This window comes from Callionymus lyra, chromosome 16, assembly GCF_982586985.1.
Source record: "Callionymus lyra chromosome 16, fCalLyr1.hap1.1, whole genome shotgun sequence".
NCBI lineage: Eukaryota > Metazoa > Chordata > Actinopteri > Syngnathiformes > Callionymidae > Callionymus > Callionymus lyra.
In genome coordinates this window covers 550,174-564,253 of record NC_141833.1, presented here as the reverse complement: position 1 = coordinate 564,253, position 14,080 = coordinate 550,174, and the positions used below count along the sequence as shown (strand labels likewise).

Sequence of the window (14,080 nt, the reverse complement as noted above, 5' to 3'; positions counted from 1 at the left end):
ATTCCCTCTCATTCCTACTCATGGAGCGCGCGCACGAGCAGGTGTGGACCAGAATCGTCGCGCGCCCAGACCTCTCCTCTCCTCTTCCTCTCGGGCGGCGCTGAAGGATCGTACTCGCCGCGGAGACACAACAACATCCTCGTGATCCTGCGCGTCTCTTTTGCGAGGAGATGCCACTCATGACTTCATCTCTGGCTTGAGAACTCGAGCGCTTGAGGAGGTGACCCCAGGAGACCACCATGGCTGACCAGGTAAAGACGACAGATCTGTTGACGTGATTCACTTTAGTCATTTGGACTTTAAAATAACTAACACGTGGTCAAATATGTGTTATTGTTGTTCTGATTGCTCTAATAACTGTAGCAATATATGATTGATATTATAATATAATATGTCTCAAGATTATATTCCACCTGGATAAAATAGACTTGAATCGATTGTTATCGGCCCCAGACAGTGGATTTGTGCTGCAGATTCCAACTACTCTGCGTGTATTAATATTGCATTGTGAACTGTTGTTTGGCCTAGTTTTCTTGTCAGCGTGGCTCAGGGAGAGAGATTAACCCCTGACTTACACGGGCTGAGCCTGCGGTCAGAGCTGTCATCGCCTGCACGGCTCCCCAGAGGCCCCTGGCACAATAGAGGCCATGTTTAATTGATGAGCTCTTTCAATTAACTTAATTGAGCCACCTGACGAGTGTATCACGTCACGAGAGTCTATGATAGTAGTAGAAGATACAGTTACTGAGAGCCACACCTCGACTGAGAGTAACACACACCCCTGTAGTGTGTGCAGTTCTTCTCGCTCTGAGGTGTGGTTTGTGTTTCTACACTCTATGTAATGTGTGTGTTATACACTTAAAAACAGATTGTGACTGCACAGTCAACTTTAATGTTATGAGATCTTACATGTCTCAATGGTTGAATATCTCAGTCCTTCTTCAGGCACAAAGATTATTTTATTATTATTTATTATCTTATTGATTTGATTGTTTAAGCGCTTTGTGACCCTGGTCTGGAAAAGTGCTCTATAAATATTACTTACTTACTTACTTACTTATTATTTGAATGGTCTAACTAAAACACAAGTATGACTGTTTACTACCCACAAGGTCAGAGGTGGTTCACACTTCAGTCAATTTCCTGGCACAGAGACATCTTATCTTAAAACTTAAATTCCTCTCTCGCACTTGCAACAGACAAGATACCAGCATTGATACAATTATAATAATATTATATTTGGTTAATTTAATCTGATAAACAAACTCTAATTCAGTGTTTTTCCATCATCGGCAAAATAACTAAAGAGTCAAACTCATAAATGAATAAAAATAAACTTGATTGATTAACCCAATGTGTGCGGGTCAAAAACATTTTTTTATTTAAGATCTTTGACTAAAAGGGAAACATATATTTTTAATGAATTAACCAAAGGCTGATGGAGTTTATTCTAAATATTTTGACCCTGTATATTGGGAAGTTTCTGACATAGCCTTTAGGGGCTGCATCTGCTGTGGTTCAAAACTAGGATGGAGTTATTTTTGGTAGGTATGCTAAATGAGTTAATTTATAACATTGAGATTTAAAATGTGATACATTTTTGTCCTTTTTCATGTTTTTCTATCCAACACAAATCATTCATATTACAATTCAATATATAACAAATCACCTATTTATCTTTGTAATTGTTAAGATTCAATTACAATTGTAAACAAACATAATATAAAACCCAAGTAGCAGACATAGAGTACAATCCAGCTAAAGATTGTGGTGTAAAATTCTGTTGATGCTTTAAAACAATCTTCTGTTGTCATAGGAGACTATAGGTGGACTCTACGATTGCTTACTCTTGTCAGGAAAGTTGCTTTGCATGATGATTTCTTACTTGTTTTGGTAGCACTATAGGAGGGTTTGTTCTTATGGTGGGAATCATAATCTGCTCTTTGTGCTTCTTTTAATAAAGTGCCAATAGTCCCCTCCCTCCTGTGGGCCCACTGGGTCCCTGGGGTATAGCTGGAGTAAGATTAATAGCTGTGTTTCTATTGAAGAGTATGCTCTGCTTTCCATATACTTTTCTGAGAAAAATACTGGAAGAGGTTGGAGGGGTTTCTGACCTATTTTATAATATTATTATAATATAATAATAATATTTTATAATAATTATTTTATGACTTTCTTTTCAATACACAGTGGATATGCACCTGACCTCACTTGTGTCCTGCTTTGACGCAGCTGTAGCTCTATTCCACACATCCCTGGTGTTGTTTTTCTCTCTGTGCAGTTATTCCATTTCAAACATGAAATTAACATATGTAGCTACAAAGGCTTTTTGTTCAGTTCCCAGTCTCCATGTTCTCTGCCTCCATGTGCTCTCCTCTTTCTCACGTCAGATTTTCTCCACCTTGGCAAAAGCTCACTGATATCTCTCCCCACCTACTTCCTCTATGCTTTCCTGTCACTTATCGCTCACACCTCTGTGGTTGGCACCTCCAAGTAGGTGATGACTCTCCCCCCTCTTATCGCCCTCTTCTATTTTTAAACACAATAGTAACGCTGGTACTATATGGGTCAGGAGCCATGAAAAAAAGGGTCTTATCTGTTTGCCATTTTTGTTTCAGTACAGTATGTTTCTGACCACGGCGCCACCCCTGCGGCGAGGAAGCACACCCCTACCTGTCAAGCACCAGCTGAGGAGGGAAGAGGCTGTAGCCGACGACTGCGATTGGATCCCGGGCCTGGAGCAACCTGCCACCCTGCCGATCAGTGAGACCACGGTGCCTCGGGACGAGTCGTTTAACCAGCTGCCCAGTGCACAGTCCTACCATGGAGGCGCTCTGAGGATAGTGCTGCTGGGACAGAACGGTGTGGGCAAGTCGTCGCTGGCTCTGTCGCTCGCCGGGCAGTCGGACAGATCCCTCTCCATAGACTCTGAGACCCAAGCATGTGGTAATGTCTGTGTGTCACGGACTGTGAAACCCTTTATTGATAACCCTGCCAACCAAGCTCATCACACAATAGCCTTCAGCACATCGGCACCACCTCATTTTATTAAGGCGAAGTCTAGACACCACCTTGATTTTTTTTAAGAAAGACCTCATGATATGACATGATTAAACCCCAATATTAAGATCATAACATGGTCACTTAATATCTGAAAGTGTGCAACATTGACAATCCTACTAGCATCCTAAAAATGATCTGCTGTTGAAGTCAGATAGTCCAATTCACTGATATGAAGATTTAGGGTGAAAGGGAAAGTGAAAGAGAGCAACTTGCTGACTAAAGCAACACAGTCCCGTCTTGTAATATATCGACTTTGTTATGGATGGTCCCGCGGCGTCTCTCGCCGATGCAACAACTCAATATATTATGCGACCGGAGTAAGACTTGAAATTCTCAAATGCATTAACATCTTCGTGTCGGATTATCTGACTGGCTTCATTTATGTATTTTTGTGTTTTCAGTCACTTCTATACAAAAATGTATGTATGTGTGAGTTGAATGTTTGTTTGTTTGAACGTCAGTGACATCACAGACAGGGGCAAGAAAAGCAGATTTATTTAACCAGTATTTAAACACAAATAATGATTTCATGATTCAGCTCAACACATCCCCTCCATGATGAAAACACATTCTAGTAACACACTGGCTACCATCTGCAGTTTTGTTTTTTTGTTGAAGCCACTGCATAAATACCTCCTGTCAAAATTAAAACATTGGTGAATAAATATATTTACAAATAAAACAATCTGCAGTTTTGCTAAGGGACTATGTAACCCATATACTGTAGAAACCCTCCATTTGCATTTTTACACTGTCACCCTTTATCTTCCATGACCTTCCCTTAGAAGGTTTGGAAATACCTTGTTTTAATTGACTTAAGGGTAAATACACAGATGTTTTTTATCCATTTTGTTTTTCATTTTCATAAAATTATAGTTTTTCAGCCATATAATTGATAACCCAATTAATTTCCAATCCAACTTATTTAATTTAGCATACATTCATTTCAGTTAACCAAATTGTTGTATATTGTAAGGGCAGCAGTGCACAGATTTAAAAAAAAACAAAAAAAAACACTGCTATCCTCTGAAATATCAAGCCTTATTTAAAACAAGAACATTTTATTTTGGACAAAACAAAGGTAAACTTTGAACTGGCAAAACCTACATGTGCAATACCTGGTGATGAGCTGATGAAAGTGTATGAAACAGTGTCCTCATTTTATGGGCCATGTCTGCTGTTACATATTATTTCTTAGCTGGCTGATATTCTGGCTGAGAGAAGTGACTGTGAATGCAGCCATGCACAATGTTTTTTCAGTGACTCAAGCCATGCCATCCTACCCTGTTAGTATTTACAATGAATGAAAGTTGATACACAAAGAGAGAGAAATAAACTTTTAGTCCACTGTAGCTCAATATGATATTGTTTAAAGAGAAATTAGTTAGTTTCTTTAATAAAAAGCTCCTAAGTCCACCTAAAAAACCCTCCATGTTGATGTTTCATCACAACCAAACAATGTCAACAATAGAAATTGAATAGATCCTTCAAGTCCCCTGTATCGCCCTCATTACTCAATTTATAAACTTCTTAAATAATTCAGCTAATTTAAAGCTTGATACATTGGTAGTTCTAGCTATTGCCGTCATAATTATATAAGAGGCATTTTTGGAGAAACAAAATCTACTAGGCTTAATTACTGCTGGCAGAGCAGATAACAGATGCTCTGCTTTTTCTTACAAAAAAAATCAATACTCATCCTTGTGAGATGATGGTCGGCAGCTGATTATTAATTGAAAATTGCTTTAGAAAGTTTGTTGAAAATGAATAGTCTATGAGAGGTTTTGGAAAAAATGGACTTTTCAAATTCAATCCAAACCCCAAGTTCAACGGGGTCATCTTAAATAAGTTGAAATTCACAACAAGCAGACGTTTTGTCATCTTCAATGGAGTCAGTCTCACAAAGTTATTTAAAAAGACTTAAATCTAGAGAGCACTTATATACAGTAGGTGTGTTTTTCTCTGACATTAGTGATGACAATAAGATTCTGGAAGAACTGTCTTGCTGGTGTAAGACTGAATACCATGTTCTTCCTGTCGTGAGTAAATCCTTCAGTCAGTGCCACAGACCCAACAGTAACCTTGTTGTTGCTTTGCTACATGAACTTATTCCTTAAGAAGCTGGTACTTGTTCAAATGACAGCGTGATGGAACCAGCATTTGGGAAAACCTTTCATCTGGGCTGTTCTACTAGAAACAAATGCAGCCACCATAGTGTGGTTTTCAGCTGTTTCTGTTCTTCTGCTGAAGGCACTGCTTAAATACCTCCTGTCAAAATTAAAACATTGGTGAATAAATAGATTTACAAATAAAAAAAATGTAAACAAAATCCGTACAATGTGTGTTTTGTGATTCCTAATAAAAAAACTAACCTTATTTTGGCTAATTAGTGAAAGTGCTGACAGAGTGTACGCCCAGATCTTAGCTAAAATGTTCTAAATTGGTAATTGAGTTTTTAGTTATGTAGTTCTGATGATAATAGAAAAACTGAAATATATATTTTCTTGTGAAATTGCCAGGACAGCTATTGGAAAGAAGTGGTTGGATACATGGTTTACCAAGACATTTATGTCTATGTCTATTTATGGACAGTCAAAAAATATATAGAAAATTTAAAAGTCCATTAAAACAATAACACTGGCAGGGGTTTGCTAGGATCAATGAGTAAGCCGGAATCCTTATTTACCTGGAAGAAGTCCACCCGTGCTACTTTTCGGGACAATATTGCTCCAGGGTCAAATTAAAACTGTCATGAGAGTTGTTCCAACATTGGTGTGGATGAGATCTAATTTAAAATAATCCTGAACCTATGAAGGTTATTCATAGTAATCCAAAACTGTGATGTCCATGTGACCAATTCTAGTGTTTTTTTCCATTTAAAATTGACCTGAAATGTTGTGGCTCATAAGTAATACACTACACATTCACAGTGGGAAACCTGTTGTTCATGTAAGAAAAATGTCAATTTAAGATTATAAATGATTACAGTAATTGTACGTAAGAAGATACATGACCTCCTCACTTGTGTGTCTCAACTTGTAGGTGAGGGCTACGAGTGCTCAGTGACGGTGGATGATGAGGACAGCAAAGTCATTGTTTTTGACAACTGGAAACAGGTGAGCAGCAACAATTGTTTCATTTCTTTCATGCTTGTCTTTCTCGGAGCAGAAAAGCCGCCATGAGCTTTCTGTTCTCCTGCCTTTGTTATTTTCTCACTCTAAAAAAAAACTATTTTTTGATTTCCTTCAGTGGGAATCCATAATTATGATGAACAAGGAGAGCTCGTGAACTGCTACTGATTTCCCGAAAAAAAAAGAGTCTGCATCTGTCAGCATGAACAGATTGGGGATTAAATCTCTGTGACATTGAGAAAGGCTTTAGACGTTATTAAAGCTCATTAATTGTGGTTTTGGAGGGGGCAGTGATCTAATTAGTGTGTGAGCTCAGTCAGTGTGTTCCAGATGTCCGGTCGTCCTCCCAGGTCTATCCCACTTACAGCTGATTTCACAGGCAGTTGCATTGAGCCCAAGGAACTCCACTCGCACTTTCTATCCTTGAACCATCGAGTTATCATATGGTCACCATTATTCACAAAGAAATGATAAAAACCTTGATGCGTGGTTTTCTTGTGGCCACATAACACTGTTGACTCTATATGCTCTGTATGTAGATGAGATGTAGAAAGTATTATGGTATGTAGAAATTAAACAAAAAATCTGAACTTTATGGTGAAGCTACAGTGATTTAAATTGCATCAACCCCCAAAACACCCCTCTTATATTATATATTATATTATATTATATATACCTCGCGGTGCAGGTAATAGAAACCTGGGGTTGAGAAGAACTTTTGTGATTATGCCCACAACGATGCAGGGAAGTGTTGCTGAAGGGCTAACATGACGCTGCATACTGTGGAGATGTGAAAGAGAGAGAGAGGCAGCACGAGTGAAAGCACCCTATAGCTGCTTTGGTTGGATGTGCATAACGCATGGACAGAAGCCAGAGTCTGCTCTGCCAGACTTGCTGGATGTTGTTTGACGTCACAGCAGCAGGATGGTTTTAAATAAGTCATTCGTGTTCCAGAAATAGAACCACAAGCACACTTGGCCTTGACCCAGCAACTGATCACTCCTCTCTGCCTCCACCCTGACTTGGTTGAATGTCTTTAACTGCCCATAACCAGGATTGAGGTCAGGAGTCTTTGAAATGCAACAGCACACCTTTATAGCATCGGTTTTGTACGTCTACATTTAGACTGCCGATGCCTGCGCAGCATTGAACAACATGAACCTATAAATATATATAAATATAAAGGGACACATGAGGGATGGACACTTCCCACTTAAGATCATTAATGTCTTCATCTTAGTGAAACTTATTAGATCTGCAAGACCATTTTTGGGAACAATAAATCTATAACTGCTGTTTCCCAAATTTTCACTGCCTAAAAAAATAGAACATCATCAAATTTCCGTTTTTCATCATCAAATACAATTGGGTATTAAAGACATTAAAGTAGCATTTGATTATACAGTATCTCATTTATTTATTGTTTTTATTCATTATATTTGGGACAATCTGGCTCCTTTTTAACATGTTAAGTAGAGCGGATAAGATCATTCCTCTGATTCATGTAGCTATGGTTTTTCCACGGACACATTCAATCATGTTTCAAGCATGTCAACATGACCTCATAGAAAATCAAATGACTCTCAATTTCTGACAATACCGAAACAAATCAATATTTCAATTTAGTAAAGCTTATTTTTTTACCTGGCTCAGTGCATTGAGAATCTTGAATAGCTTTCAAATGTCAATCTTTAATCACAGTCTTCTGTGACCTTGTCCTGAGAGTCACTTCTCTGTTACGTTGAGTGGCACCAAGGTGTTGTGGACACATCATTTTCATTGAGTTGTTGATGCATGGGACCTTAAATAGCTTCACCCTGCTCACAGAGGTCATTGAAGGTAGATATATTTCTTATCCTATTTTTCATACGTAGATGCTCGGTTGCTGAAAACACGCCAAAAATAATCAGTAACTCTTTCTTACGACTCAACTGTTTATTTCCTGAATGCTTATTGACCTGTGTAATCCATTGTTATTATCATGTTGAAGGCTTAGTGACTCCTGCTGCCATGAGTTGTACGAGGTGTTTGTAACACGCTTATTGGACACTCCTAATCACATTAAATATGATCTTTATGAAATTGTATATCGTACGAACTGCACAACAATCATAATCCATTGATACATTTACAAAAACAGGCTGACAGTATAATATCTTTCAGAAGTAGTGTTGAGGCTTTGTCATTTTCAGGGATCAGTGCATGACGCTCTTTCAAAACTGAATGAAGTCTAAATTTGAATCAATGTTAAAAGCTAAAGATTATAGAGCATCTTGTTGGCTTTAAAAATAAAGATACTGCTCTGTGACGCTTCATCAGCCCATCGATTGTTAATGGTGTTTTGTCTGTGTAATATAACATTGTGGTTTATATACGAGAGGTCCGATTGTTGGATTATCTATGACACCTGCAAAGTGAACCATCTGTAATTCAACTCCAAAAGCTTCAGAGTTTAACCAGGTGCGAGACAACTAATGGTTTAGGGTGTGCAATTCTAGAAGGAATAAATTCCGCATGTTTGATATTATGTTTTTGAAAATGCATATCCATGTTATTTAATTGGCATGCTATTCTGTTGTGTACAAGGATTAGACACCATCAGCTGCTTTGTTTTCAAGTATCAGATAAAGGAGGAGCAAAATAATTATTTAATGACTTGAAATTGAAATATTTATAAAGAGGACAAAAAGGTTCAGCCTGAAGCACTGGAGAATGTAGGCCAGCATGATTCTGGATAAGCTAATTTGTGAAAAGGAAACACTTCTTCAGAAGATCAGATTGTTTGTGGTCAGATTAAGCAAAGAGAGAAGGACGATAATTGCTGCTTGACCTCTAGAGTAACGTGAAAAGAAAATGTCACTTCACAGCCAAGTGTGCGGAAAGAGATTCGGCCTTAGGGAGTCAAAGGAATTTATCTCCCTTCTGACAGCTTTGCTTTTCCCTCTGTTGAGTTCTGCAGCCTGATGGAAGTTGTTCCGCACTATTTCCTAGTTCCCCCTGTTTGCCTCAAATCCACAGAAGCTTTTTCACCACATCTGGTTTGTTTGCTCAAGGTTCTTGTGGGAGTGAATAATCTTTTTTGTTGTTCACAGCAAATGGGGCTTAATCAAAAAGATGGAAACACAGTTGAAATCCATGTTGTATCGTCAGGTGGTTAAATGATTATAATGAATTAGAGACCACAGTCAGGTTTAGCTATGGCCTGCTGTCACGACCACCTCTAGAAGCATTGACAGGATTTTGGTGAAGAATGAGGTCCCAACAATGTCCATACATTAGCTGTAAAGGAAGAAAGCAGCTTTTTTTTGTTTTACTTTCAGAGCTATTCATGGTCAGGCTCCTCTTTACATCAGTGATCTGATCCAGCCTTACACCCCAGCTCGGGCTCTGAGGTCTGTGGATCAGAATCTACTGATGGTTCCTCGCACACGGTTCAGGACCAGAGGAGAGAAATCCTTCCAGACTGTTGCTCCTAAGCTTTGGAACGATCTTCCTCTCTCTATGCGCTTGATGGATCTACTGACTCCTTCAAGAAACAACTTAAGACTTTCTTATTCTTGCAGGCTTTTCCATCATTTTCTCTGACTTTCTGGGATCTTTTCCTCGGTGTTATCTTGATCTTTTTAGTATATATTTTTTGAGTATTTTTTTTAAATTCTTTAAGGGCTTTGTGACCCTGGTCTAAAAAAGCGCTCTATAAATATAAATTACTTACTTACTTACTTACTTTAAAACATAATTTATAATGTATAGAATATATGTATAGACATACAGTATGTTTGTTGTCACAAATGTATCTTAGCGCAAAACAAGAGTTAGGATAAGGATATAATTCACAGTGCATGGCCAAAATTAGCTATTTTTGCAGAACTATAGCAAACACTACCAACAGCATTGTAATGTAATACATATACTGTCTGTGCTTGTGTATCTGATAGTCAGAGACAGTGGGATTCTTTTCTTACATGCATTTCGGAAGCTGGATTCAGAGGTGACTTTGAGCCAAACGTTGTTGTTTCTAACTTTGTGAACATTTTATCATAGCAAAGTTAAACCCCAAACTCTCTTTCCTTTAAGCCTGAGAAAGTTTAGATGATACTTGCATATCAATAATCTTTAATTGAAGAGGACTTTTATCAATGTTTGTAACCTGATCTAAAAGACACTCACAATATGCTTGAGGTGATAGTTCACCCCAAATTCAAATTTCACTCTTTATAGGCAAAATGTATGTATGTACATATTACTGACGCAAACTGGGCTCAGAATACCAAAAAATACCTAGGGGTTATTATTGTATTATTGGACCAGAGGCTGGTCCAAATTGAGTAAAAAGCCCTGTTCTACACTGCAGTGAACAAAGACAACAGATACATGTATTAGCTCCAGAGATCCATTACACCAATCACATTAGTCAGGGATGATATGAGAAGCCTGAGAATGAATGACCAACAGTATGGTTTGATGAGTAGTGTTTCACCAGAATATAGACAAAAGGTAGGTAGACAAAATTATTCACATTAACTTGTATTAAAAAAACAAAATCTGAATTTCTGTGATTCTTATGTTGTGATCCAAATAATGCAGTATTTAATTTGTGTTGTGAATAAGTGAATAATTATATCAAAATGACTGCAATTCTGCAATTGCTCGAAAGGCTTCATTGTGTTTCACTAATCCACCTTACATGGAGAGGTCAGAGGTGAACTGCAGCATGGCAATCCTAAAACTGACATGGAATCTGGGATTTGCCAGTGGACAATTTAGGAGGACTGAGGCGCCACATGCCGTCCTATAAAGCTGGAATCTGGGTCATGCTGGGACAGAATGTTTGTTTGTTTGTGTGGCCCATGTGTGATGAGTTGTGTTCACACTGTCTTCAGAATGTGGTCATATCTGTTTGTGTATGTTTCATGGTGTCATATGTGTGTGTGACTAGAGCAAGCCCACTTTCCTGTAACATATTACCTCAGGGAAGTGTCGTCCCAGGGCATCAGGAATTTGGGAAAAAAAAGAGCAAACTAATTCAGCATGTTGTGCCCACTAAGCCCATCCGGTTTCAGAGTATCACTCTTGAGTTCTGCTATTTAATTCCCTTTTCTTTTTTTTCTTTCTTTTCTTTTCCCTCGGTCTTCCATTCAAGTCATTCATCACCCCATCATCTGTATTTTAACCATTAATTATTTGAACTAACTCCATCCCAGGGAGACAGTAATGGGGTAGAATGTTATAATGCTAAATTGTGGCTGAATTATTTACACGTTTACCCACTTGTTTGTGTAAGTAGCTGCTTGAGATCTAGGTGACATGTTCTGAATGTGCCAAATAAAGGTCTGTGTACAATTGTATAGAGTTTAAAGTAAAATATTATAGTGCAGACAGTGCTCTGACACTCTAGTGGCTTCTGACGCTGATAACAAAGCTTCAACATCATACATATTATAAAAAATATATATGTTCTGGGAAATTTTTAATCACAGCTTGCTTACAAATAAAGATTTACTTAAATAATAAAAAGTCATACAGTTTACATTTTTTGAAGTAAATTAGTCCACTCTATGTCCAGTCCTTCATCAGTGTGTTTTTCAGTGCTCCTTGCGCTCAGCTTTTAAAAGTAAGCAGATCAGAAAACTGTTTTTTTATTCTTATTAACCAACCTTCAGGCTATAGAATGGCTGGATTGATGGCACAGATAGTCCTGGGCCATTTTCATGTCAACATTTATCTAGAAGGAAAAGGAAGGCTCGACTGAAGCCTTGAAGGTAGACCCTTGAGGATTTCCTTTTTTGACACTTCAGTTTAATGTTCTATATGTTGTTTTCTTTTCAGTGAATTTAAATTGTTGAAAGCCAGTCATGCTATTTATGGGCACCTCTTGTAAAGGCAAACTTCCAAACTATAGTGTATCATCCACTTTGAAGAGAAGCACGACCAGTTGAAAGACTGAAGCTCTGATTTCAGTGCAGAGACTGAAATGGTTGATTTTTATTTTTTCTAACAAAAAAACCAGCAAAAAGCTCACCCTAAAAATAATGTCTACCTGCAAATTGCAATACAATTTATAGAAGATTAAATAGCTAAAAAATATACAAAACAATTATCTGAGATGATGTTTTACTCTGTGGATATAATGACTTCTAACTTTCCCAGGCTGATTTCTCAGCAGCAGAGTGTAACAGGAAACTGCTTCAGACACTAGTGATCGTCTTTGAATGTTTGTGTGTATGTGCATGGTGGGAGGAGTAAATACTAACAGATGGTCTTTTGTGAACAAAGGCTGGGCCTAATAGGACCGAAACAGAGAGAGCATGGGGTCAGATTAATATATTTACTTCTCTCCAGGCACACTACGTATCTGGCCTCACCAGTGTCCACTGCACTCCTATTAGTGTTTTTACAAGAGAACACCGTCTTGCTCTTTCTGTGTTTGTGTTGACCATTCCCCCGCCTCATCCTTCACTCCGACAGTGACAGGTGGCCGATTCTCATGCGTGCCAGCTCCCCCACCCACCCCTGTTAATCAGGCAGAGAGCCAAGGTTCTCCCTGTGCATGTTCCACTTCGAGGTCCTATCACACCACACTGGGCCTCTTGAGAAGGCTGTGTGTTGTAACTCATCAAAATGTGTGTCTGTTTTGCTCACCAGAGTTTGTGTTGTGCCTCGTTCCTCGATCAATCTTTGCTGAAAGTTCCCGTTCTCTGCTGGGATCGACTTGTTTTTGTATCGATTGGTCGCTGGTATTTATGGCTTCGCTCAATATCATTTGTTAGAGCATTAGACCTTAGCAGTGAGGATTGAGTTAAACAAGTAAAAAGTTACACATTAAAGTAAACAAACAGAATATCTTCAGGTGTTCACATTGAGCAAAGATGTTGACGGATGAACAAAGCATAGCTTTTTAGAATTAAACAATTTTTCATCAATTCATATTGAATAAGTTCATTTTGATTTTTCACCAGATATACCTTTCCAGCCCAGGACTTGATAAAAGTTTGATCTGTTTGAACTACACAAGCATGAACCCAATGTGTTAGTTTAGCACCTACTCATTTATAGTAGTCACTCATACTTGTACAGTGTGGGTTGCAAAGGCATGATAATAGTATTGATCCAGAGTGATCTTCATCATTAACTCCAGGCCTTTTGACTCATGGTGCCAGTTCCTCTTTATCAGGAACATCACCTTTGCTTTAGTTTCATTAGCTAGTCACAAGATAGTATTTAGATATTTATCATTCATTCATTTTCATTCACTTATTCATTTTCTACCGCTGATTCCTGTATCAGGGTAGGTAGACACACAGTCATTCACACACTGACGATCAGGTCAATCTAGAACCACTTAATCAACCTCATTGTGTTTTAGACTAAGGGAGGCAGGAGGAGTGCCCTAAGTAGACCTACACAAGCAAGAGAACGACACACAAACCCCACACAGAAAGGCAGCAAGTTGCCCTAAGCTAGATGCAAACCATCAACCTTCTTGCTGTGAGGCAGTAGTGACGTCACTGTTGCTGATTCACCAGGGGAGTATTCAACTCCAGATATTTTTGGAACAAAAGGTCTTCCTAATCATATGACAAGTTAATGTCAGCCGCTGATCTATCCTCACAGTCTGCGCTGGTTGAAATGACATCCAAGCCCTGTCATCTTGGCTGGAGACGCAATTAAAATCAGCAACATTTTTTTACTTTCATTATTGGCATTTCAGTGTTTCAAGTATGCAAGATAGAGCAGATTAGCTGCTTTCTGTCAACATAGTGATGTAGCATTTTATTGATAAAAATAACAATAAAATAGCTTCTGAGCCAATTAATCAACATTCTTTCCTTCCTGAACACACTGATTTTAATGTTTATGCCTCAAAAAAAGGAATTTATATTAAT

At 38.3% G+C, this 14,080-nt stretch overlaps 1 protein-coding gene across 1 annotated transcript in view; it reads left to right on the top strand.

Annotated features, from left to right (window-relative positions):
• Window positions 1–14,080, top strand: part of rem2 (RAS (RAD and GEM)-like GTP binding 2) — a 28,969-nt gene continuing 14,889 nt past the window's right edge. The window contains exons 1-3 of the mRNA XM_087811606.1: window positions 1–251; window positions 2,619–2,946; window positions 6,106–6,179. Coding sequence (XP_087667732.1) covers window positions 240–251; window positions 2,619–2,946; window positions 6,106–6,179 — 414 coding nt within the window. The 5' untranslated portion in view covers window positions 1–239. The remainder of the gene's footprint in view (window positions 252–2,618; window positions 2,947–6,105; window positions 6,180–14,080) is intronic.